At 44.0% G+C, this 27,760-nt stretch overlaps 1 protein-coding gene across 12 annotated transcripts in view; it reads right to left on the reverse strand.

Annotated features, from left to right (window-relative positions):
- ZNF567 (zinc finger protein 567) overlaps nt 1-7,380 on the reverse strand; it is a 68,640-nt gene extending 61,260 nt beyond the window's left edge. For 4 of the 12 annotated variants that reach the window (XM_017887334.1, XM_017887333.1, XM_017887329.1 and 1 more), the window contains exons 1-2: nt 5,748-7,380; nt 3,985-4,309 (exon numbers count right to left, since the gene is read on the reverse strand). In XM_017887334.1, coding sequence (XP_017742823.1) covers nt 3,985-4,008 — 24 coding nt within the window. In that variant the 5' untranslated portion in view covers nt 4,009-4,309; nt 5,748-7,380. The other 8 variants (XM_017887339.1, XM_017887336.1, XM_017887337.1 and 5 more) reach the window with 7 other exon arrangements.
- Between the last annotated feature and the right edge of the window lie 20,380 nt (nt 7,381-27,760).

The following is a 27,760-nucleotide window of genomic DNA, read 5'->3' on the forward strand; positions in this document are numbered from 1 at the left end:
AGCGAGACTCCATCTCAAAAAAAAAAAAAAACAAAAAAAAAACCAGTTTAGTATCTACGAGGGCTACTTCCCTAACAGTTTCTCTCTCAGAATTTCTGGTGTTTATTTTCTCTTAACAATGCTAGAAAGTCCAAACATTTTTATTAAAATTTTAATGGAAATCCATGAAATGTTAGGAAGTTTTGACATTTTATCATGTTGTCTTCCTGTCCTTTTATTCAAGTCTTATTTTCATTTTATTTTTGAGACAGGGTCTCACTCTTTGCCAAGGCTAGAATGCAGTGGCAAGATCATGGCTCACTGTAGCCTCGACTTCCTCAGCTCAAGCAATTCTCCCTCCTGCATAGCAGGGACCATAGGCATGCACCACCCACATCCAGCTAATTATTTTTTAATTTTAATTTTTTTTGTTTTTGAGACAGGGTCTCACTCTGTTGCCCAGGATGGAGTGCAGTGGCACCATCACCACTCACAGCAGCGTCGCATTGCCTGGGCTCAGATGATCCTCCTAGCTCAGCCTCCTGGGTAGCTGGGACTACAGGCGCACACCATCAAGACCGGCTTTTTTTTTTTTTTTTTTTAAAGAAATCGTGTCTTACTATGTTGCTCAGGCTAGTCTCCAACTCCTGGGCTCAAGTGATCTTCCTGCCTTGGTCTCCCAAAGTGCTGGGATTATAGGTGTGAACCACTGCATCCCGCCTACTCCCAGTGTTGCTGGAAACTTTGAGAAAGGGTAAGTGGCTCACAGGGGCAGGTATGGGAGAAGATATTCTGCATGGCTTTGTCCAAAAGTGCCTAGAGTAGGAAACAGAATTCATGCCCAACAACAGGGAATCAGACACCATAGGCACTTCTCAGTCTTGCAGCAGGCTCTTTTTAAAATTTATTTTTTTATTTTGAAATGATTATAGATCCACAGAAGCTTGCAAAAATAGTGCAGAGAGGTCTCATTTACCCTTCACCCAGCTTCTCTACAATGGTCACATCTTCCATAACCATAGCACATGGTCAAAATCAGAAAACTGGCTGGGCACAGTAGGTAGCTCATGCCTGTAATCCCAGCGCTTTGGGAGGACAAGGCAGGAGGACTGCATGAGCTTAGGAGTTTGAGACCAGCCTGGGCAACATAGTGAGACTCTGTCTCTACAAAATAAAAATACACAAATTAGCCAGCATGATAGCGTGTACCTGTAGTCCCAGTTACTCAGGAGGCTGAGGCGGGAGGGTCAATTAAGCCCAGGAGTTTGAGGCTACAATGAGCTATGACTGTGCCACTGTACTTCAACCTGGACAACAGAGCAAGACTCTGTCTCTAAAAAATAAAAATAAAAAATCAGAAAATTGTCATTACACAATGAGCCAACTTCTTTCAGATATCACTAATTTTCCATGTACTCATTATGTGCATGTTTTTACCATTTTATCACACATTTAGATTTGTGTCACCACCACCACAATCAAGGGGCCACACTATTCCATGTAAAGATACCATTTTAAAGTAATTGTTTAAACCACCCATCAATACCACTCCTGAGTATCTATCCACGACAAACAAAAACATGTATCCACAAAAAGACCCCAATGTGAATGTTCATAGCAGTTTTATTCATAAGCACCTCAGAATTGGAAACAACCCATGTGTGCATCAATGGATAATTGGATAAATGGATAATCAATGGAAACCAACTATGATCCATCCTGATCCATCCAGACAGTGGAATACTACTTTGTACTAAGAATGAAGCAATGATACATGCAATAATATGAATGAATTGCAACATGCAACTGAACTAAGCTCATGCCTGCAATCCCAGCACTTTGGGAGGACAAGGCAGGAGGATCCCGTAAGCTCAGGAGTTCGAGACCAGTCTGGGCAACACAGTGAGACTCTGTCTCTACAAAATAAAAATACACAAATTAGCCAGCATGGTGGCATGTACTTGTAGTCCCAGCTATAGCTTACTGATTGCAACATCCTTACTGAATGAAGCCAGACTCAAAAGGTTACATTCTGCATGACTCCTTTTATATGAGATGAAATTAGAACAGAGGTTACTTTTGTGCCAGGGTAACTGGATGGGGGCTAGAAGTGTTCTGTTTTTGTTTTCTTTTTAAATTTGGGTGATGGTGGTGACATGAGTTTAAAAAAATGCAAATATATACATTTGCTTGTATTAAAATAATGAAAGGATAAGCTGAAAACTTAGATAAAAGATAGAATACGATATTCTCTATTGCTTTTGTCACTAACAAAGCATCCTGGAGGCCAGGCAAGGTGGCTCACGCCTATAATCCCAGCACCTGAGGAGGCCAACATGGGCAGATCACTTGAGCCTAGGAGTTTAAGACCAGCCTAGGAAACACAGCAAGACCCCAACTGTACAAAAAAATAAAATAAAATTAGCCAGGTAAGGTTGTACATGCCTGTAGCCCCACCTACTTGGGAGGATGAGGTGGGAGGATCATCTGAGCCCAAGGAGGTCGAGGCTGCAGTGAGCCATGATCAAACCACTGTACTCCAGCCTGGGCAATGGAGTGAGACCTTGTCTCAGAAACAAACAAAACAAAAAAACAAAAAAATCCGAAGTATCTTGGAGGCCCTTCTCCATAAATCCATGCAATTGATCCCTTTTCATGGCTGCATACTTCTCAGTGGCACTGTACTTGGTTAATTCAACCAGTTTCCCTCTCTTGGATAGTTGGAATTCAATTATTTCTTTACACTTTCCAAAATAATTCCCTGTGATATTATCACGAAATTCGTTATCACGAAAACCCTGAGTGAGGTAGGTCCCATTATACCTGAAATTGACTAACATGACTAACACAGGAGACACTCACGGCTTGCTCAGTTACACATTGCAGAGGTGGCCTAGCCAAGATTTTTCAAATGACAGCATTGAGATATAATTTACACACCATAAAATTCACTCATCTAAAGTATACAATTCAATGGTTTTTGGTATATTCACAGACCATCATAATGAACAATCATCCACAATCTAATTTTAGAACATTTCAATCACCAGGAAAGTAACTCCAAAAGAATGCATGCCAAATTTAAGATCATTAAGATGTATGCCTATGTGTTTTTTCCTAAGGGTTTTATAGTTTCTTTTGTTTTGTTTTGAAACAAGGTCTCAATCTGTTGCTCAGGCTGGAGAGCAGTGGTGTGATCATGGCTCGCTGCAGCCTCAACTTCCCTGGGCTCAGGTGATCCTCCCACCTCAGACGCCTGAGTAGCTAGCCACCCGGCGCGTGCAACCACGCCTGGCTAATTTTTGTATTTTTGTAGAGACAGGGTTTCACTAAGTTGCCCAGGCTAGTCTTGATCTCCGGGACTCAAGCAGTGCACACACCTCAGCCTCCCAAAGTGCTGGGATTACAGGTATGAGCCACCGTGCCCCACCAAAAGTCTTATTTTAAGATGTGCTCTTTAATGACGTATCATGTAATTAGTAAAGTCACTTCCTTTGTATCCCTTATTTTGATGTAAATGAAGTTTTTTTCCCTATACTTTCCACATACACACCCTATTGATTTGTTAATGTTTTTTCCAACAACCCCGAGTTTTCTAATTGTTATTACTGTTCATTTTTAATAGGATGAAAACTTAGAAGTCTTTCTGCCTCAGCCTCAGCTGACATCCCAAAGATGGTGAATGAAACAAAATTCTAAGAGAAATTCATTTCAGAACAGGATCTTACAACAGCTGTTGAGTATAAAATTCTGCTATCGTTAAACTCCTCCTTTAGGAGGGTGGAGAGGCTGAGAGAAGAGAGAAGAAAATGTATTTTTAAGAGATTATTTTAGAACAGTGTTTTCCAGGAGGAAAATGTGAGTGATTCTCCCTTCTTTACAACACAAAGCGGTCCCTCAGACCCTGAGTTCACCAGGAACCAAAGTGGTGAGAGAATTCTTGGCAAAAATGTACATGTTTCTAGGATTTGGGAGGGCAAAGTGACTGAGGTGGCTAATTCTCACCTTAGCATTAGGTGAAGACCCCATGGGTGAAGGCTGTCTGGGTTGTCTTGGGTCCTATCAAAGAGGACTGATTGGACAAATCCACCCACCAGAGTGGGTGGGCCACTGCATGCCCAGAGGAAGCACTGGGGCAGCAGCTGGAGAAGAGGCTATGTCCATGAGAAGGGAAGCACATCTGGAGGTTCCAAGCAGCAGGTTCTCTTGGAAGGTAAGAGATGACTTACACTAAATTATAGCGGTATCATTCATGTTAGCCTCTTCTTGTCTCTGACTTCTGTCTTCTCATTCCTTTCCCAGCTCCCAATCCATAAGAGCTGAAGACTACCTATAGGGAGTAAAGAGGAGACAAAATAAAGGTTGGGGAATTAGAGAAGAAACTAATCATGTATCCTTTCACATTGCAGGCTTCCAGCAGAAGAAATTCATCCAGCAAAAAAACAAAAAATACAAATACACACACACACACACACACACATACACCCAAATAGGAATTTTGAGAGTGACAGGAGATACAGTTTTTTTATCTTTAAAATACTAGTCCCAGTGGTGTTCTATTCATTTAAGCATTTCAGTCATCAGTCAACACCAGGTTTTCCCAATACGTGATCTTTTTTGGAGGGGGAGGGACAGAGTCTCACTCTGTCGCCCAGGCTGGAGTGCAGTGGTTGGCTCACTGTAACTTTCACCTCCGAGTTCAAGCGATTCCCCTGCCTCAGCTCCCTAGTAGCTGGGGCTACAGGCATGCGCCATGATGTCCAACTAATTTTTATATTTTTAGTAAAGACGGGGTTTCACCATGTTGGTCAAACTTCTGACCTCAGGTGATCCGTCTGCCCCAGCCTCCCAAAGTGCTGGGATTACAGGCGTGAGCCACCGCGCATGGGTCCAATCTTACCCTCTGAAAATTATTTTGCCTTTTCCTCTCCATTAAAAAAAAAAAAAATCACTACTTTACTTGTCTAATTACCAGACTCAAATTCTATGGGCATATATAAAATGCCCAATACTCGGAAATCAATCTAAACAATGCATACGTTAGTCAGCACTCGGTTTCTCAAGCACTCCACCTAAGTCGCACAGTGTGCCACATTCACAGTTATCATAGGTCGTGCACACAAAGTATTTTAAAAATTAAGCATATTCATAGCCGTATCACCCACTACATAGTCATAATCCCATAGGCCCCCACGTCGTGCACAATTTCACTGAACTTATACTTCTACAAAAAGTAACAACCTTTCACTCACAATGCCCTCACTGTCGCCTCTCCGAAGTCGGACATAGGCTCAAACACAAATCGACTCGCACCTAATTTAAGTTAAAACTTAAGACACGCAGGGACTGCATCACTTTCATAAACAACCAGTTCCACAACGTCACTCAGAATAACACATTCCCCTACCACAACACACAGGACAGGTACGAAAAGCCACACACATACGAAGCGCCAGTTGTATGCCAGGCCGTGCTCCAGGAGCCGGGGGACGAAAATCAGACGAAATTACTGCCACTGCGGAGCTCACTCCCGCCTCGGGCAACCGGTTCCCTTCTTCAGGCACTCCCCGGCCCGCGCTCTGGTTCCTGCTTCCCTCCCAGCCTTCTCCGGGGCCCGGACTCGCACTTTCCTCCCGTCAACTCCTCGTCCCACGTTGCTCCTCTTCCCTTCTTGCTTTCCCCAGCCCAGGTTCCCGCCCGCCTCCTCAGCCTTCCCTACCGGTCCCACCACCCGCCTCCTCCGCGCCAAGAGGACCAGCCAGCCTCACCTTCAGTCGCCGGCCGGGCGTCTGCGCATGCGTACTCCCGCGCGGAGGGCGACTCCCAGGTGTCTCCGCGGCGCATTCCTGCGGGCCACCGGTTACGCGCGCCTTCTCCACATCCGGGCGTTTTTCGGCCTTGGACTACATTTCCCATAGGCTCCCGGGCCGTTTTCGAACTTTGAGCTCAGGTTCCCCTTCCAAGTTCTCATAGTGCATGGCTGGGGTGCGGGCGGCGCTCACAGTGAGGAAGCCCCGGGCTCCCGGCACGCAGACAGGGTGTGCAGGGCCGTAGCTCGGACCTGTGTATGCGTGTGTGCGTGTTTGACGCCAGGACAAGGCGGCTGTGTGCGCGGCGAGGAGGCTGCAACAGGTGCGTGATTGTGTTCCTGTCCCTGCTCGGATGCGGGACCTTTGGGTGGCCGTGGTCGGCTGTCATGTGGGGTGTGTGACACTGTAGGGTTTGAGACCTTCCATCATGACAGTGTGGTCTAGTGTGATGGAAGAACCTTTAAGCCTGTGGTGTTGTGTGTGTAACGGGTAAAGCTTCATTTCTGCAGTCCTGTGTTTAATGTTGGGACTGAGGGGTCTGTCTAAGATCTCCCCCATGTGCCTGTGAGGACTACGATCGATGCCTATGTTAAGCAGAGTCATCTTGCAATGAAGCATGGCCCGAGTTGTCTTCTCAGGGCACCCCCGGCCCCAGTTCTCAGCCTGGTGTTTAACACGGGATCCTGGTAGAGTCCCCACCTAAGTGGCAGTTTTAGACTCGATTGTTTCTTGGGCTCTGCATCTCTTGAGTTCCCAGCTTACTTTTTTCTCCTGCTTTATAGCTGTATAGACCCCAGCTGCAGTGAAATAGCCATAAAAAGGGAAGGGATAATCGAGTGGTGGAGTAAAATCTGCAAACAGAAAAAGCACAGACCTGTTTTTGGAACGAGGCTTTTCGAGTTGTAAGTGTCCCTCAGGCAGAGTTCTGGGAAGACGTGATGGGGAGAACCTAGGAGTAGGATTCCTTCCTCAGAGGCTCTCACTTGGGAACTCTCAGAGGTCAGGTTCCATGTGAACCACATCATTCCCAGAGATGTCTCCCCGGGAGACTTATGTGAATTTAGAGAAAGCCCCCAGTCCTGGGAATCAGTGACCCTGGCCTTTCCCTTGAATATTAAGAAAGATTATCAGTACTCCCATCTCCCTTTTACTTCCATCTGTGTATGTGTATGGTAGATGATGAGAGCTTGTGTGGTGGGAATAATTTTTTCCAGTTTAGCCAGTCTGGGTTCCAAGAAAGGTCTGGTGTCTCATGATTCCTTACCCCTTTCCTTTCCCCTTCTCCCTTGCCTTGAGGTTCTGTAAGAGCCCCAAGGAAAGGGAACCATTGCTGAGCATATCTGAAAACCAAGGTCAAGGAAGTTCTGTTGTATTTTCTATTTTTGTTCTCTTTGATTTTGATTTTCAGAAAGGGACTATTTTTTTCTCCTCCTGAAATGCTAGTTAGTGGTTTGGTTACTATTAGGCAGGGCCTTGTGAAATGCTTTGACCAATAGAATGTGGTGGAAGTGATATTGTGAGACTTCTGAGACAAAGCTTCAGGAAGTCGTGCAGCTTTTTCTCTTCCCCTTTTCCTGCCCTGAGACCACCATGACTGAAGGCTAAGAGCAGCTTGCTAGAGGATTAAAGATCTCTTGGAGAGAGAGGTCCAGTGAGTAACAACGGCCAGATATTTCAGGGAGACCATCTTGGACCATCCAGCCTCCACCAAGCCAACAGCTGACAGCTGTCACATGAATATGATCAGCAGAAGAACCACTCAGGCAAGCTAAGCCCAAATTGCCAACCCCCGCAAATAATAAGCTAATTATTTTTCGTTTTAAGCCATAAACTTTTGAAGTGGTTATATAGCAAGCCTGTAATCCCAGCACTTTGGGAGGCCTAGACGGGCGGATCACGAGGTCAGGAGATCGAGACCATCCTGGCTAACACGGTGAAACCCCGTCCCTACTAAAAAAAAGAATACAAAAACTAGCCGGGCGAGGTGGTGGGCGCCTGTAGTCCCAGCTCCTCGGGAGGCTGAGGCAGAGAATGGCTAAACCCTGAGTGGAGCTTGCAGTGAGCTGAGCTGACCGGGGCGGCCACTGCACTCCTAGTCCGGGGGCTGACGAGGAGCGAGACTCCGCCTCAAAAAAAAAAAAAAAAAAAAAAGAAAAAAAAAAAAAAAAAAAAAAAAAAAAAAAAAAAAAAAAAAAAGAAAAAAGAAAAAAAAAAAAAAAATGCGAACAAAAAAAAAAAAAAAAAAAAAAAAAAAGAAAGAAAGTTTGGGTCTCTTCAGCCAGAATTCAGACCATTTCAACATTGCATTCCAGGTATCATACACATATCTCCTTTTATTATTTTTTTCTGCTCTCAAAGCAGATTTCTCTCATTGTAAAATTAGTAGATTCTTAATTCAGAAGATTGGAGAATATTAAAAAAGGTTAAAGTAAGCACTTTGAACATTTTATTCCAAATAACTTCACCTCATTTGTGAATAAGTGCATGGATATAGGCATATAGGATTTTTTCATTCAGAACAGGGTTATATAACAATTGTTTTGAAATCTACTTGTTTCTTCTAGCAAAATATAGTGAACAAATTTTCATGTCACTAAATTATGAACTGTGACATAATCTTTTAATGGCTGCACTGTTTTGTTTGGATATGTAAGTTCTGTCTAGCTTTTTCCCATTATATGCAATGTTTTACTGCATATGCCTTTCTGTGCACATGTGAATTGTATCTTTTGGATAGAGTCTTAGATATTTTGCTGAGAATGAGGCTTTCATAGTTAAAACCTGCTTACACATCTTTATCAATTGCCCTGATTAAGTTTGCACCAATATACAACATACTATGAGAATGTCTATTCACTACTATATGGTATCATTAGTCTTTTATTTATTTATATTATATTTTATTATTATTATTTGAGACAGAGTCTCACTCTGTTGCCAGGCCAGAGTGCAGTGGCATGATCTCGGCTCACTGCAACCTCCACCTCTCAGGTTCAAGCAATTCCCCCACCTCAGCCTTGCAAGTAGCTGGGACTACAAGGCGCGTGCCACCATGCATGGCTAATTTTTTGTTTTTAGTAGAGACGGGGTTTCACCATGTTGGCCAGGATGATCTTGATCTCCTGACCTCATGATCTGTCCTCCTCGGCCTCCCAAAGTGCTGGGATTACAGGTGTGAGCCACCGCACCTGGCCATCATTAGTCTTTTAAGTCCACCAATCCAGCGGAAATTGTGTTTATTTAAATGAATTACCCATGCACAGGTTTCATTAAGTGTAATAAAATTTGGGCTTCAGAAACAAAAACCAGAACTGAAAGAAAATTGGTTTTGTAGTTAGAAAAATGTGATTTAAAAATGCAGATATTCCATTTATTTTGAGTGTATATATAGAGTGTATATACAGTATTTTGAGTGTATATACAGAGTGAGTATAGCTCACGCCTGTAATCCCAGCACTTTCGGAGGCTGAGATGGGTGGAACACTTGAGTCCAGGAGTTTGAGACCAGCCAATATGGTGAAATCCCCTATCTACTAAAAATACAAAAAATTAGCTGGGTGTGGTGGCACACCTGTAGTCCTAGCTACTTGGGAGGCTGAAATGGGAGGATCACCTGAGCGCAAGGAGGTTGAGGCCGTAATGAGCTGTGATTGTGCCAATGCACTCCAACCTGAGCATTGGAGTGAGACCCTGCCTCAAAAAAACAAAAACAAAAAACTCTTAAAATCGAGGGAAAGACCCAAAAACCTGATAGAAAAAAGTGGGTAAAATAAATGAACACATGAAATCACACACACACAGAGAAAGAGCAAGGAAGCAAAAATTTTAAAATTATAGAGGCCGGGTGCGGTGGCTCAAGCCTGTAATCCCAGCACTTTGGGAGGCCGAGGTGGGCAGATCACGAGGTCAGGAGATCGAGACCATCCTGGCTAACACAGTGAAACCCCGTCTCTACTAAAAATACAAAAAATTACCCAGCCGTGGTGGCGGGTGCCTGTAGTCCCACCTTCTCTGGAGGCTGAGGCAGGAGAATAGCATGAACTCGGGAGGAAGAGCTTGCAGTGAGCCAAGATGGTGCCACTGCACCCCAGCCTGGGTGGCAGAGTGAGACTCCGTCTCAAAAAAAATAATAAAATAATAAAAAAATTAACCCATGCGACCACCATTAAAGACATAGAAACTTTCCAACATCCCAGAAGTCTCCCTTATATCTCTTCCCAATCATTACACCTCAAAGTTAACCATTATTTTGACCTCTATAATAGAATAGTTTGGTTTGGTTTTGAACTTTATATAGATGGAATCACATAGTATGTACTGTTGTGTCTGACCTCCTTTGCTCAACATTATTTCTATACATAGATACATATAGATATAACATATTCATGTTGCTGTACATAGTACTAGTTTGTAATTTAACCTTTCTTTTTTATTTTCGAGACAGTGTTTCATTCTGTACTCCAGGCTAGAGTGCAGTGACACTATCATAGCTCACTGCCACCTCAATCTCCTAGACTCAAGTAATCCTCCCACCTCAGCCTCAGCTCCCCAAGTAGCTAGGACTACAGGTGCATACCACCACCACACCCAGATAATTAAAAAAGTTTATAGAGATGGGGTCTCACTGTGTTCCCTGGGCTGTTCTTGAATGCCTGGCCTCAAGTGATCCCCATCTCAGCCTCTGAAAGTGCTGGGACGACAGGTGTGAGCCATAACACCCACCCTTTATCGTGTAATTATTTTGTTAATTCCCTCTTGTTCACTCTCTCTACATATATCTGGTTGTATGTCTTAAGTCTTTAATTTACTACATAAATTACTAGAAATTAAGAGTTAGGTTGATCAGTGTGTACAAAGTTTCAGTTATACGAGAGGAATGAGTTCTGGTGTTCTATTGCACAACACGATGACTATAGTTAATAATATTAAACATATGAACTGGAGGGGGAACAAATTAGTCTATAACAATTCCCAATATATATATTAAAAAAACAAAAAACAGCCTGTAATCAATCCCAGCACTTTGGGAGGCCGAGACGGGCGGATCACGAGGTCAGGAGATCGAGACCATCCTGGCTAACACGGTGAAACCCTGTCTCTACTGAAAAAAAAAAATACAAAAAACTAGCCGGGTGAGGTGGCGGGTGCCTGTTTCCCAGCTACTCAGGAGGCTGAGGCAGGAGAATGGCGTAAACCCAGGAGGCGGAGCTTGCAGTGAGCTGAGATCTGGCCACTGCACTCCAGCCTGGGCGACAGCGCGAGACTCCGTCTCAAAAAAAAAAAGAAAAAAAAAAAAACTTGGCCACGTGCAGTGGCTCACACCTTGTAATCTCAGCACTTTGGGAGGACAAGGTGGGCCAATCGCTTGAGCTCAGGAGTTTAAGACCAGCCTGGGCAACATGGTGAAACCCCATCTCTACAAAAAAATACAAAAAATTAACTGGGTGTGGTCGTGTGCCTGTAGTCCCAGATACTTGGGAGGCTGAGGTGGGAGAATCACTTGAGCTGGAAGTCAAGGCTGTAGTGAGCCATGATTGCACCACTGCACTCCAGCCTGGGCATTGGCGTGAGACCTTGTCTCAACAAAACAAAACTGCTCTTAATGTCAAGGGAAAGACCCAAAAACCTGACAGAAAAGATGGGTAAGAGAAATTAACAATTCACAAAAAATATGTAAAAGGGGCCCTTAAATGTGTAAAAAGAGAAATGCAAATTAAAATAATATAGAGAAAGGCCAGGTGAGGTGGCGTACACCTGTAATCCCGGTGCTTTGGGAGCCTGAGGTGGGAGGTTTGCTTGAGGTCAGGAGGTTGAGGTTACAGTGAGCTATGATTGCACCACTGCACTCTAGCCTGGACAACAAAGTGAGACCTTGTCTCTTGGTGGGGGGAGGGGGGAATACTGAGACCATTTTTAACCTATCAGGACGACAAAAATTAAAAAGTATAACAACATATTCTGGCCGGGCGCGGTGGCTCAAGCCTGTAATCCCAGCACTTTGGGAGGCCGAGACGGGTGGATCACAAGGTCAGGAGATCGAGACCATCCTGGCTAATACGGTGAAACCCCGTCTCTACTAAAAAAAACAAAAAACTAGCCGGGCGACGAGGCGGGCGCCTGTAGTCCCAGCTACTCGGGAGGCTGAGACAGGAGAATGGCGTGAACCCGGGAGGCGGAGCTTGCAGTGAGCTGAGATCCGGCCACAGCACTCCAGCCTGGGCGGCAGAGCAAGACTCCGTCTCAAAAAAAAAAAAAAAAACAACAACAACAACAAAAAAAACAACATATTCTGTTGGTGAGACAGGATATAGTCGGCTGACTGATGACCCTGCAAAAAGATATGTCCATGTCCTAATCTCTGGAAACTGTGAATGTTACTTAATTTGGAAAGAGGGTCTTTGCAGATGAAATTAAGAATTTTGAGATGAGTAGTTCATCCTGGATTGTCTGCGTGGGTCCTAAATCCAGTGACAAACATCCTTAAAAGAGACACAAGGAGATTGGCAGACAGAAGAAGAGGAGGCAGCAATGTGACCCTGGAGGTGGATGGAGCCACAGGTCAAGGAATGGCTACAGCCACCAGAGAAAGAGGCAAAGTGAGGATTCTCCCCTAGAATCTCTAGGAGTGGTCCAGCCCTGCTGATGTCTAGATTTTTGGAGTTTTGGCTTCCAGAATGTGACAGAGTAAACTATTGTTTAAAGCCACCAAGTTTGCGGTGACTTGTTAGAGCAGCCACAGGAATTAATGTACGGGGAATCGGGCAGTCTCATATACTGCTGATGGGAAAACAAACTGGCACAACCCTTATAGTGGGAAATTTGACAACATGTACAAAAACTACCTACATGCTTCCCTTGTGACCCAGCCATTCCACTTTCAGGAATCTGCCCTGAAGATACAACTCCACCTATTAAAAAATACAGCCATTAGAATGGATGATGTTTACCACTTGTTGACAAAGAAAAATGTTCACTTGTGTTAAATGAGAAAGATAGGTTTCAGAACAGCAACAATGTTCTAGCTAATTCTGTTTTTAAAACTCGGTGTATGTAGAGAAGGACAGTAAAGGGATTTATCATGAGATGCTCATAGGGGGCAACTGTTATTTTAGATTTCTTTTAAAAATTTTTAATTGACAATTGTATATATTTGTACAGTAATTGTATGTATTGTATGTACACTTGTATATTGATGTATATATTTGTACAATAATTGTATATACTTATATGGTACAATGTGATATTTCTATGCATGAACACATGATGGAATGATCAAATCAGGCTGGTTAGCATATCCATCACCTCAAATATTTACCATTTCTTTGTGGTGAGGACATATAAAATCCTATCTTTTAGCTATTCTGAAATATACAATACAGTAACTGTAGTCACTGTGTTGGGCAAAAGAACAGCAGAATGTATTATTCCTATCTAAATGAAACTTTGTACCCGTTAACCAGCATTTCCCCTTTCCCCATCCACCACATCCCCACCCCCCAGCCTTTGGTAACCATCCTCCTAGTCTCTACTTCTAAGAGTTTAACTTTTTAGATTCCACATGTAAGTGAGATCATATAGTATTTGTCTCTCTGTGCCTGGCTTATTTCACTTAACATAATATCCTCTAGGTTTACCCGTGTTGTTGCAAACGACAGAATTTCATGTTTAAGGCTAAATAGTATTCCACTGTATATATATCCTCCATTTAAAAAAATCCATTCAGCCGGGCGTGGTGGCTCATGCCTGTAATCCCAGCACTTTGGGAGGCCGAGGCAGGCGGATCACGAGGTCAGGAGATCGAGACCATCCTGGCTAACACGGTGAAACCCTGTTTCTACTAAAAATACAAAAAAAAAATTAGCCGGGCCTGGTGGCGGGTGCCTGTAGTCCCAGCTACTTGGAAAGCTGAGGCAGGAGAATGGCGTGCACCCAGGAGGTGGAGCTTGCAGTGAGCCGAGATTGTGCCACTGCACTCCAGCCTGGGCAACAGAGTGAGACTCGGGCATCTCAAAAAAATTAAAAAAAAAAAAAATCCATTCATACATTGATGGGCACTTAGCTTGTTTCCTTATCTTCGTTATTGTGAATAATTCTACAGTGAACATGGGAGTGCAGACATCTTTGACATACTGATGTCAATTTCTTGTGGGATTGGTGGATCATATGGTAATTCTATTTTTTGTTTTTTGAGGAAGCTTTACACTTTTTCAAACTGGCTGTAGTAATTTACAGTGCTCTCAACAGTGTGCAAGTGTTCCTTTTTTCTACATCCTCACCAACACTAATCTTTCATCTTTGTTTATAACAGCAGGTGTCTAACAGGTGCACGGTAATATATCATTGTGGTTTTTTTGTGGGGAATGCAGTCTCACTCTGTTGCCCAGGCTGGAGTGCAGTGGCGCGATCTCGTCTCACTGCAACCTCTACCTCCTAGGTTCAAGCGATTTTCCTGCCTCAGCCTCCCAAGTAGCTGGGACTACAGGTGTGTATCACCATGCCTGGCTAATTTTTTGTATTTTTATTAGAGGCGGGGTTTCACCGTGTTAGCCAGGATGGTCTCGATCTCCTGACTTCGTGATCTGCCCGTCTCAGCCTCCCAAAGTGCTGGGATTAGTCGTGAGCCATTGCGCCTGGCCCCATTGTGGTTTTAATTTGCATTTCTCTGATTACAGATGTTTAGCATTTTTCATATATGTGTTGGCCATTTGTATGTCTTCTTGTGAGAAATGTATACAAGTCCTTTGCCCATTTTTAATAGGGTTATTTGTATTCTTGTTAAGAAGTCTGAGTTCCTTTTACATTTTGGATATTAGCCCCTTATCCAATATATGATTTGCAAATATTTTCTCCCAATCTTTGGGTTGTCTCTTCATCCTGTTGTTTCCTTTGCTGTGCAGAATAGGATTCTGTTTTCTGAATTTTAATGCTTAGTATGTATTTCTTTTATAATCAGAAACTCTATAAGGCTAATCCTTCCCTCCTTAAAACTGGAAGAATTATAGAACGAGCTATGGGCACAGTGACACAGGGGGATGATGGTGAGGTGTCTTTGGGAACTCAGACTGAAAGGACCTCAGTTCTCTCCACTGGCCACTGAGGGAAAAGTTTCTCAAACAATACCTGGAAGTTTTGACTCTCATTTCAGCTGAGCATTTACCTGCAATGGCTTCCCTCTTCTTTGAGCCACTTTTTTTTTTTTTTGGAGACGGAGTCTCGCTCTGTTGCCCAATGGAGTGCAGTAGCCGGATCTCAGCTCACTGCAAGCTCCGCCTTCCGGGTTCACGCCATTCTCCTGCCTCAGCCTCCTGAGTAGCTAGGACTACAGGCGCCCGCCACCTCGCCCGGCTAGTTTTTTGTATTTTTTAGTAGAGACGGGGTTTCACCATGTTAGCCAGGATGGTCTCGATCTCCTGACCTCGTGGTCCGCCCGTCTCGGCCTCCCAAAGTGCTGGGATTACAGGCTTGAGCCACCGTGCCCGGCCTTCTTTGAGCCACTTTAACACTTTACTCTCTACACATTCATAGCTATCTCCCTTTCTTCAATGGGGAAATCACATCTGGCTTAGAGATAAAAGGTCCTGTATATAGGAAAAGAAATTGGACTTAGGCCTGTTATGGTGATGTCAATTCAGGGAGAGAAATAAATGAGACAGAGGAAGATAAAGTCACCTTAGGTGTCAAGAAAATGAAACCTTAATAATAAAAACACAGTCGAGTGTTTCCAGCTATAAAAATGCCAAATTGGTTCTTCAAAAGCTCTCAAGAGACTCACAATGAAGGAAAACACTGCCAGCAAGCAGATTATAAATAATAAAGGAAAATATTGCATAAAAATTTTTATTTAGTTTTAATTTTTTATTTTTTAAATTGCATTTATTTTATTTATTTTTTGAGATGGAATCTCAGTCTGTCACCCAGGCTGCAGAGCAGTGGTGCAATCTCAGCTCACTGCAAACTCCACCTCCTGGGTTCAAGCTATTCTTCTGCCTCAGCCTCCCGAGTAGCTGGGATTACAGGCGCACATCACCATGCCTGGCTAACTTTTGTAGTTTTAGTAGAGATGGGGTTCCGACATGTTGGTCAGGCTGGTCTCGAACTCCTCACCTCAGGTGATCCACCTGCTTCGGCCTCCCAAAGTGCTGGGATTAATGGCGTAAACCACCGTGCCAGGCCTTTTTTTTTTTTTGAGACGAAGTCTCGCTCTGTCGCCCAGGCTGGAGTGCAGTGGCCGGATCTCAGCTCACTGCAAGCTCCGCCTCCCGGGTTTACGCCATTCTCCTGCCTCAGCCTCCTGAGTAGCTGGGACTACAGGCACCCGCCACCTCGCCCGGCTAGTTTTTTGTATTTTAGTAGAGACGGGGTTTCACCATGTTAGCCAGGATGGTCTCGAACTCCTGACCTCGTGATCCACCCGTCTCGGCCTCCCAAAGTGCTGGAATTACAGGCTTGAGCCACCGCGCCCGGCCTTTTTTTTTTTTTGATACAGAATCTCGCACTGTCGCTTAGGCTGGAATGCAGTGGCACAATCTCAGCTCACTGTAATCTCTGCCTCCCAAGTTCAAGCGACTCTCCTCCCAGCCTCCCAAGTAGCTGGGATTACAGGTGCCCGCCACAACACCTGGCTAATTTTTTGTATTTTTAGTAGAGACAGGGTTTCACTATGTTGGCCAGGCTGGTCTTGAACCCCTGACCTCGTGATCCGGATCCGCCCGCCTTGGCCTCCCAAAGTACTGCAATTACAGATGTGAGCCACCGCACTCAGTCTTTTTTTTTTTTTGAGATGGGAGTTTTGCTCTTGTTGTACAGGCCGGAGTGCAATGGCATGGTCTCGGCTCACCACAACCTTTGCCTTCATGTGATTCTTCCGCCTCAGCCTCCCAAGTAGCTGGGATTACAGGCATGTACCACCACACCTGGCTAATTTTGAATTTTTAGTAGAGACGGGGTTTTTCTATGTTGGTCAGGCTAGTCTCGAACTTCCAACCTCAGGTGATCTGCCCACTTCGGCCTCCCAAGGTGCTGGGATTACAGGCATGAACCACCACACCCAGCCCTATTTTTTATTTTTATAAATACAGATGAGGTTTCACCAAGTTGCCCAGCTGGTATCGAGCTCCTGGGCTCAAGCGATCCCCTGATTCTCCCCTTCCAAAGTGCTGAAATTACAAGCGTGAGCCACTGTGCCCGGCCAGGAAATTATTCTTAACTAGCAAGATTAGGCTCTGACATCACATTCTTGCAGTCACATCCCTCTAAGCAGGGTTCAGCCACTCACTCTGCACCTGGAGAACTTTATGGTTATCCCTGGAAGTGACAGTCCTGCAAATGACAAAAAACACTCCAAATCTATTAGGTTGGTGCAAAAGTAATTCCGCTTTTTGCCACTGAAAGTAAGTCTCACATGACCCTGAGGGAAATGGGAGGCTGGGGTATACATAGTAGCTGGGTAGCATATGGAAGAAATTTCTCTGGCTTGGTTCGGCTTTGAGTTTAGCAGGAATATACTAGTTTAAACATTCCAGAACTTCACAACGAACTATTAAGTGATCAGTTAAAAAAAAAAAAAAAAAAAAAAGGTTGGCTGGGCACAGTGGCTCATACCTATAATCCCAGCAGTTTGGGAGGTTGAAGCGGGCAGATCACTTGAGGTCAGGAGTTCGAGACCAGCCTGGCCAACATGATGAAACCCCGTCTCAACTAAAATACAAAATTAGCCAGGTGTGGTGGCAGGAACCTGTAATCCCAGCTACTCGGGAGGCTGAGGCAGAAGAATCGCTTGACCCAGGAGGCAGAAGTTGCAGTGAGCCGAGATGGTGCCAGTGCACTCCCGCCTGGGCAACTGAGTGAGATTCCGTCTCAAAAAAAAAAAAAAAAAAGTTGTAGAATAATAGAAAAATATAGACAAATCCAAAACATGCTAACAGTGGCTAAAGCAGGTAACTATATAGTATGTACAGCTATACCATTTATCAAAGTATACATATGTACAGATACATGTACATATACATACAGATAGAATGTCAGACATTAGCAATAGAAAGAAAAATATCTAGAGGTATACTGAGTTTTTTTTGTTTGAGACAGTCTTGCTGTATCACCCAGGCTGGAGTGCAGCAGCATGAACATGCTCACTGCAGCCTTGACCTGCTGGGCTCAACTGATCCTCCTGCCTCAGCCTCCTGTGTAGCTGGGACCACAGGCACACGCCACCACACCTGGCTAATTTTTTATTATTTTTTAAATTTTTATTATTTTTTTGAGATGGAGTCTCTCTTTGTCGCCCAGGCAGAAGTGAAGTGGCACAATCTCGGCTCACTGCAACCTCCACCTCCTGGGTTCAAGCAATTCTCCTGCCTCAGCCTCCTGAGTAGCTGGGATTACAGGCACACGCCACCATGACTGTGGCTAATTTTTGTATTTTTAGTGGAGACGGGGTTTCACGATGTTGGTCAAGCTGGTTTCAAACTCCTGACCTCGTGATCATCCGCCTCAGCCTCCCAAAGTGCTGGGATTATAAGCATGAGCCACCGCGCCTGGCCAATTTTTAATTTTTTTGTAGAGATGGGGTCATACTCTGTTTCCCAGAGTGGTCTCCAACTCCTTGGGCTCAAGTGATCCTGCTTCAGCCTCCCAAAGTACTGGTATTACACGTGTGTGAGCCACCACACCTGGCCAAGGTATACCTTTAACATTTAACATTTAATAGGCTGTGATACTGATGTTTTGTTTTAAGTATACTTCTATAAATTTAAACTTAAGTATACTTGTTACATATACTTCCTATTTTCTTTGCAAGAAACATCTGCTGATTTTAGAATATATGTTTAAGGCATTTTATTAAATGGAAGATTTTCAAAAAGTAGATTAAAAAAGCTTTTAGGCCGGTTGCAGTGGCTCACACCTGTAATCCCTCCACTTTGGGAGGCCAAGGTAACCTGATCACTTGAGGCCAGGAGTTTGAGACTAGCCTGGCCAACATGGTGAAACCCCATCTCTACTAAAAATACAAAAATTAGCCAGGCATGTTGGTGCATGCCTGTAATCCCAGTTACTTGGGTGGCTGAGGCATGAGAATTGCTTGAGCCCAGGAGGCAGAAGTTGCAGTGAGCAGAGATCATGCCGCTGCACTCTAGCCTGGGCAACAGAGGGAGACTCTGTCTCAAAAAAAAAAAAAAAAAAAAGCTTTAAGAAGTCTTTACATGTATAGCTAAGCACATTCTAAATACTATGTGATGAATGATTTCTCTTATGTTCAAAAATATATATTAATTTTGACCCAACTATGACTGTGGGTATTCTGCCCAGGGAAGAAGAGCTAAGAGGCTTAAACCTTACCTTGGACTTGCTGCTTTGTTTTCTATGCCTTCTTGACAGAAGGATTTATTTCACTTCTGAAATACTAGCCATAATGCCCTGCTATGGGTAAGAGGACAGCCTTGCTCCATTAGTACCCTTTAGACCCAACATCAAGAGACTCTAATCTGTAAGACATACACATGACGAGAGGGCATTCATTCACACACAGAGCTCCTGTGAATTCTTGGGAACTCCCAGAGTTCTCATCTGTACTTCTCTAGAAGTCTTTGTCATGCTCTACCTTTCACTTACTTTTATTGCCCCTGTTGAATCACAAGCAATGCAAAGGTGGCGCAGGCCATGCAGGAGAGGGACGACCCGGACCCTGATCGCATAAGGCTGCTCTCGAGCAAGGCTCAGAGCCCTCTGGATGTTGGCAAGGCCACTTCCAAGGCCTGTGCAGCAGGTGGCGCTGGTGGGCTCTTCTGTATCGCCGGAATAACCTATGTCTATTTTGCTTGGCATTTGGTTGATCATTTATATACGCAGACAACTATGGAGGGATTCACGTGAGTCTGGGGAGGTGTTTACTCATTCGGAATAGTCTGCCCACCCCACTCCAGATCTTGGAAATGGGCACTACCATGAGCTGGAAAGAAGAAAGAAAAATTTTTACCACATACCCTCGAAAATTTGGCCCTGGGCTGTCCTAGCATATGAGGTAATGCCAGTGGGGTTGTGATGGGAACACATAAGGGAAAAAGGAAATATGGTATCCCTAAAGGCAAAAATTCTATGCAAAAATTTGTCATGTTAAGTTCCCACTTATATCATATTCTGAGGATTATATAAATGGTGCAAAAATGGTGTGATAGATGGGAGGTTATTCTATGAATGAAATATTATGAGTTTTGTGGACACAGTAAGATGACAAAGGATATTAAATTTGGTGCCCTAAACAAATAAAAGTTAAAATACTAAAATTAGAAAAGAAAAATGTATACATAGTTATATAATCAATGTTAAAGATAACCTTGCACTTAATAGAGACTGCTGTTGCCAGTTCTAGCTTATAACCATTGTGTATATAATTGTCCCTATGACCATTTCCTCCAAAGACACACACAATGGTCCCGTCTAGCACCTGTAACCGCAAGAGCCACCAAGTCTATATAAGACTTTGTCTGTTAACCATTAAGCTTGTCTTATTCCCAAAGCGGTAACCAAGGAAAGAAGAACAAACTGCCCTCATGAAGGAACTGTTCTTGATGTACTTCTGAGACCCCCGTCTCCTAATTAATCTATATATATCATGTATTTACCTGATGCTCTGCTGATGACAATTGTTTCTTAATTATGTAATCGCCTGATGCTCTACTAATTGACAATTGTTCTATAAGATACTACTATAAGCTTGTATAAAAACATCATTCGGGGCTGCTCAGCCCATTGCTGGGCTGCAGTCTTGTCTGTGTCCTCTTGCATGTTGTGTCTGGTGTCTTTATTGTCTCTTGCCACCTTGCCTCTCCCCTTTGGGGTACCTTGGACACGCTAGGGCTGGACCCCGGCACAAAGGCAGTAATTATATCTTAGTAATTTGTGCTTCTTCCAAGTATTGAAGCACAAAGTCTTACATGTTGCCAAGCATGCCCAATGTCTTACTCAGAAATCCCACTTCTAGAACACTTTGTCTCTTAGGAAGTAATTATAAAAATGAACAAAATAGTATTACAAGAATGCTCATCGAAGAATTCCTGATAATAATTAGTAAATAAAAATGTTTGAGAATAAACAGTGTGTTAAATATCATAATAATAGAATCCATAATCCTAATGATTTTCCTTCCAAATTAGTTGGCAATAAAGACACTCATCAGGAGTGGCTTTGTGAAGCAGATGGGATACAGAATAGAAGGTGTTAAGTTAGAAAATGGTAATCTAATAGTTAAAGACTGAAGGCTTTGAAATTCAAATTCCAGTTCCATCTCTTAGGAACTCTGTGACATTTTACAAGTTATTTAAGCTCTTGGTGCCTCACCTGCATCACCAGTTTACTGGGAATGGTATCAATAACTCCCTCAGGGTTCTGAGGGGAGTTAAATGATACTAAACATGTAAAATACTTAGGACAGTACATTAGGGTTCTCTAGAGAAACAGAACAAACAGGTGTGTGTGTGTGTGTGTGTGTGTGTGTGTGTGTGTATGCACGTACACAGAAATATTTATTTTAAGGAATTGGCTCATGCAATTGTAGAGCCTTGGTACGTCCAAAATCTGCAAGGCAGGCCAGCAGGCTGAAGATTCAGACAAGAGTTGTGGTTCGAAGTCTAAAGGCAGTCTGCTAACACAATTCCTTCTCACTCAGGGGACATTAGCTTTTGTTCTATTAAGAACTTTAGGCCGGGCGCGGTGGCTCAAGCCTGTAATCCCAGCACTTTGGGAGGCCGAGACGGGTGGATCACGAGGTCAGGAGATCGAGACCATCCTGGCTAACACGGTGAAACCCCGTCTCTATTAAAAAATACAAAAAACTAGCCGGGCGAGGTGGCGGGCACCTGTAGTCCCAGCTACTTGGGAGACTGAGGCAGGAGTATGGCGTAAACCCGGGAGACGGAGCTTGCAGTGAGCTGAGATCCGGCCACTGCACTCCAGCCTGGGCGACAGAGCGAGACTCCGACTCAAAAAAAAAAAAAAAAAAAAAAACTTTAGCTGATTTAATGAGGCTTACCCACTGTGTGGAGCATAATCTGCTTTATTCAGAGTCCACTGATTTAAGTGTTAATCTCATCCAAAAAAAAACAACTTTCACAGAAACATCCAGAATAATGTTTGACCAAATATCTGGGCATCATGGCCCAGTCAAGTTGACACATAAAATTAACCATCATAAGTCCACCCTTGTCAACTTGGTACCCATAAGCATCTCCTAAAACCATACTTCATATCTGAATAAAGACAGTAACAAGGTTATACTTCTGCTTAACATGATACAACTATGCTGCATACAACCAAAAATAACTAACCCTTCCCTAGAAGAGGATGCAAAGTCTGGATGATATTAATGCTTCTCCCTGATATCCCATAACTTAAAAACTGATATAAAGTTAACAATATTTAAATACTCTAATATAAAGTCAGTATATCTTACTGTACATGATAAAGAGATATGAAAGGGAGGAAAACAGAGCTTTGCTGTACACACATTCATGACAATTACAGTTTTTGTTTCTGTAGCTGCTCATAGCTGGTATTCATGCCTCCCTTCTTCCCTTACCCATTATGTATTCCTTTTCCCCTCAGCAAGCAAGCTCCTCAGCTAATTGTGGTTCTTTAACTGGTGGGGTGACCCAAACCTTCATTCGTTAAGGGTCTGGATGGTAGTTTTGGCAGAAGCATTTTGTATAAGGAAGACAAATTCGTATCTAAAGTGTGTATTCCAGTAAGAAAAAAAATACTGTCCCTTCCATGATGAAAGCAATCCAGTGTATCAGCCTGCCACCAGGGAATGGTGCCATATTGGGGAACCAGTGTTGGTCTTGGCTGCTGGCACACTGGGCACTCCGCAGTAGCTGTAGCCAGTTTGGCTTTGGTAAGCAGAAGTCCACGTTGCTGAGCCCATGCATAACTTCCATCACTGCCATCATGACCACTTTGTTCACGAGCCAACTGGGTGATAAGGGTAGCTGGGGAAAGAGGCTGACTGATATCCACAGAATGGATCATCCTATGCACCCGACTATTAAACATCCTCCTCTGCTAAAGTTACCCTTTGGTAAGTATTCATATAGGGCACAAATATCTTTATATTTCTTACCTGTTCACCAAGGTCCATATCTCTTCCCCAGAATTCCTTGTCACCAGTTTTTAAATAATGTTCCAAGTCCCTGACCATCCAGCCAGACCATTGGCTATAGTGCATAAGTTGGTATATAATGTCACATCTGGCTATTTCTCCTTCTAGGAAAAATGAACAACCAGGTGCAGTGCTCTGAGTTCCAATCACTGGGAGGATTTCCCTTTACCACTGTTCTTTGAGGATGTCCCAGAACAGAACTGTAGTGCTGTCCAGGTGGTGTCTGTCTATCATGCAGAACCATCCGCAGACCAGGCCTGAGTCTTCTCTGCCTCTATCAACTGATCATAGGGAACTCCCCATGAGGCCACGAGTGCAGGCTGGGAGAGAAAGGTATTGTAGCAGGAGGGGAATGATGGGGTTTTGGGCCACTTCTTCACATGTGTGCCTTCAGGGCCTGCTTAGGCCTGATCACATTTATACCACTTGCATTTTATGATAGAGTACTGCTGTGCACACCCAATGTAATGACTTCATGGGTCAGATAACACCCATTTCATAATGGGTAGTGCAGGTTGCATGGTAACTTGGTGGCCCATGATTAAATGGTCAGTCTCTACTAAGGTCCAGTAGCAGGCCAAAAGCTGCCTCTGGAGAGGTGTTTTCTAAAAAGGAAGATGGGGCTTTGCTCCAAAATCCTCAGGGCCTATCCTGTGATTCTTCTGTTGCGCCCTGCCAAAGGCTCCAAACAGCATCCCTCTCTGCTACTGACACTTGAGGCACCATTATTTGTTGGATCACGTGGCCCAAGTGGCACACATCAGCTTGCACAGCAGCCTGGACCTGTTGGGGAGTTTTCCCTTGTTCTGGGCCCCACCGTGAACTAACAGCTTTTTGGATAACTTGGTAAATAGCCAGCAGAATAACACATCCAAGTGAAGAATGTGTTGTCTCCAAAATCCGAAGAGACCCCGTATGCACTGTGCCTCCTTTTTGACTGTAGGAGGAGCCAGATGCAACAATTTATCCTTCATCTTAGAAGGGATATCTCACCATGCTCCACACCACCGGACCCCTGGGAATTTCAGTGAAGTAGAAGGCCCCTGATTTCTCACTGGATTTATTTCCATCCTCTGACATGCAATGTCTTACCAATAAATCTACAGTACTTGCTACTTCTTGTTCACTAGGTTGAATCAGTGTAATGTCATCAATGTAATGGATCAGTGCAGTATTTTTTGTTTGTTTGTTTTGGGATGAAGTCTTGCTCTGTGGCCCAGGCTGGAGTACAGTGGTACGATCTCAACTCACTGCAACCTCTGCCTTCTGGGTTCAAGCAATTCTCCTGCCTCAGCCTTCTAAGGAGCTGGGATTACAGGTATGCGCCACCATGTTCAGCTAATTTTTGTATTTTTAGTAGAGACAGGGTTTTGCCATGTTGGCCAGGCTGGTCTGGAACTGCTGACCTCAGATGATCCACCCACCTCGGCCTCCCAAAGTGCCGGGATTACAGGCGTGAGCCACTGTGCCCAGCCCAGTGCAGTATCTCGCGGAAGGAAAAGGCAATCAAGATCCCTGTGAACTAACTTACAATATATGTCTGGAGAATTGATATACCCCTGAGGCAGCACAGTGAAAGTGTTGTTACTGGCCTTACCAATTGAAAGCGAGCTATTTATGGTGGTTTTAAATAACAAGGATGGAGAAAAAAGCATTTGCCAGCTCAGTAGCTACACATCAGGTAGCAGAGGACGTGTTAATATCCTTAAGCAACAAAACCACATTTGGTACAGCAGCTACAACAGGAGTCACCACCTGGTCAAGCTTATGATAATCCAGTGGCATTCTTCAAGACCGATTTGTCTTCTGCAGGGCCAACTAGGCAAGCTGAATGGGGATGGGGTGGGAATCCCCGCCCCTGCATATTTTTCTTAGTGGTGGTACTTATCTCTGCAATCCCTCCAGGAATGTGGTATTGCTTCTGATTTACTATTTTTCTAGGTGGAGACAGTTTTAGTAGCTTCCACCTGGCCTCTCCCACCAGAACAGCCCTCAGTCCACATGTCAGGTAATCAGTGTGGGGATTCTGCCAGTTACTAAGTAGATCTAGTCCAATTATGTGTGTGGTATTGGGGATACAACCACAGAATGCTTCTGGGACTTGCTGTGCCCATTGTGAGATAGACCTGAGCTAAAACTCCATTCATTACCTAACTGCCATAAGCCCCTACGCTGACTGGTAGATGACAGTGATGTTTTGGGTCTCCTGGAATTAAGGTCAGTTCAGAGCCAGTGTCTAATTTAAAACAAGTTAATAAATATGAAACAATGATTTATTGTGATAAAGAATGCAAAATGGCCATGAAAGAACATGTCAAAGAAAATATCTGTTACAGGGTAACTATCTGGGAAGATGGCTGGTATTCTTTGGTGGAAGTTAAATAGATGGGAAATCTACTAAGCGTTAATTGATTTGTGTAAGTGGAAGACTTCTAGGTCAAGTGAACAAAAGCGTAACTTGATTCATAAAGACAGAAAGTCAGGTCCCTCAATGAATACCCGGACTTGAGTCAGTGCAGACACCCAGAAGCCCTAGAATGAAGGGGAGGCCAGGTCCCCTTGAGGAAGAACATCAGTATACTTCCAGGAATTTATACTGTTAATCTTTCTCCCAGTCTTCCAAAAGGGACCTATGGCTTTATTAGAGTGACTATGCAAAGACCAACACTGAGTCCCCAATATGGCACCATTCTCTGGTGGCAGGTTGGTTACATTGGACTGCTTTTTTCTCACTGAAATAGACACTATGGATATGGATTTGCCTTCCTTACACAAAGTGCTGCCACCAAACTACCCTAAAAAGTAATCACTGAAAGGTCTGATTATTTTCCCCATTGTAACGTATCCATGGGTCCCAGATACCTGCATTCTCTTATGTAGTTACATTTATATAACCTCTCAATCTTTCATTCAGATTTTAACTCACAAGTCACATTCAAACACATCAAATCTCACATGATCTCCAGCTCAATGATAATTCTTTAAAATATAGACATCAACCTCAAAGCCACAACAGCCTAATCACATACTCCTTCACTGTCATACAATTCATCCAGAGACTTGAGCATATTCACAAACCACTTTCACATACAGTCATCCCTCCAGGACTCCTCCCTACCAAAATCCACAGATGCTCAAGTCTCTTATATAAAATGGCATAGTATTTGCATATAATCTATGGTAATCCTCCCGTATTCTTTAAACCCTCTCTAGATTACTTATAATACCTAATAACCATGTAAATACTATGTAAATAGTTGTTATATTCTATTGTTTAGGGCATGATGACAAGAAAAAAAAAGTCTGTACAAGTTCAGTACAGATGCAAACATCAACTTTTTCCCAGATATTTTCAACTGAAGGTTTGCTGAATCCCCAGTGCAAGACCCATGGATAGGGAGGGCCAGCTGTACATCATACATTTCACTCTCCTTTCAGTGACAGCTTCAAGAGCAAACCATCCCACATACATGAACAAGAATCAGACACAAGCAGAATCACTTGTTCGCAAGCACCATTTCCTCATATTACACTTGGTGACAGAGTTACTGGTCTCTCAGCAAGGTTAAAAGTCCTTACCATGGATCTGTCCCTTCTGGCAGATAACATGTACCAGCTTCCACTCCTCTCAGTCAGCTCTGGACTCTCACACACAACCAAACACAGTCACCTCACACCGCTCCTATGCATACATCTAAGGTTCAGGACGCCCTGGTCCAGAGATCTGTCATTCATCCATCTCAGACCCTCCTGGTCCCAACCAGCTTTTTCCCTTCCCAGGGGCCGCCACAGTCACACTAGTCCTGTAATCATGGGTGGACCCAGCGCAAAAAAGCCTCACACAGAATGTCACAGGATCCCTGTGCACGTGGCTGCGCTCCCGCAAACATGGCAATCACACGGGTCCAGGTGGCCTCTCACATTTAAGCCACATCACGTATCACCCCACAGGGGCCACTGCGGGAGTGGCGGCGCTCGCCGCATGAACCCCACGCGGGCATATAGCACAGCCATTCGCAAAAGGCCTCAAAACCGTTTCACGACCCAGCGCGGTGGTTCACACCTGTCATCCAATACTTTGGCAAACGAGGTGGGAGGATCGCTTGAGTCCAGGAGTTCGAGACCACCAGCGTAGGCAACATAGCGAGACCTCGTCTTTACCAATAAATAAATAAATAAATAAATAAATAAAAATCGTTTTGGCCGGACCCGGTGGCTCACGCCTGTAATCCCAGCACTTTGGGAGGTGGATGCGGGAGGAGCTGAGGAGGTGGAGACTGCAGTGAGCTAGGATCCCGACACCACACTCAGCCCAGGCAACAGGGCATGAAGACCCTGTGTCAAAAAAATAAAAAAATTATGGCCGGGCGCGGTGGCTCAAGTCTGTAATCCCAGCACTTTGGGAGGCCGAGACGGGCGGATCACAAGGTCAGGAGATCGAGACCATCCTGGCTAACACGGTGAAACCCCGTCTCTACTAAAATACAAAAAACTAGCTGGGCGAGGTGACGGCGCCTGTAGTCCTAGCTACTCCGGAGGCTGAGGCAGGAGAATGGCGTGAACCCGGGAGGCGGAGCTTGCAGTGAGCTGAGATCTGGCCACTGCACTCCAGCCTGGGTGACAGAGCGAGACTCCATCTCAAAAAAAAATAAAAAAATAAAAAAATAAAAAATAAAAAATAAAATTAAAAAAAGTTGAGTGAAATATATGATGTACAGTTTTTGTTTTTTTGCTTTGTTTTGTTTTGTTTTTTGAGACAGAGTCTCACTCAGCTGCCCAGGCTGGAGTGCAGTAGCGTGATCTCGGCTCACTGCCTCCCGGG

Source organism: Rhinopithecus bieti, unplaced genomic scaffold (genome assembly GCF_001698545.2).
Source record: "Rhinopithecus bieti isolate Rb0 unplaced genomic scaffold, ASM169854v2 scaffold_17677, whole genome shotgun sequence".
Taxonomy (NCBI): Eukaryota; Metazoa; Chordata; class Mammalia; order Primates; family Cercopithecidae; genus Rhinopithecus; species Rhinopithecus bieti.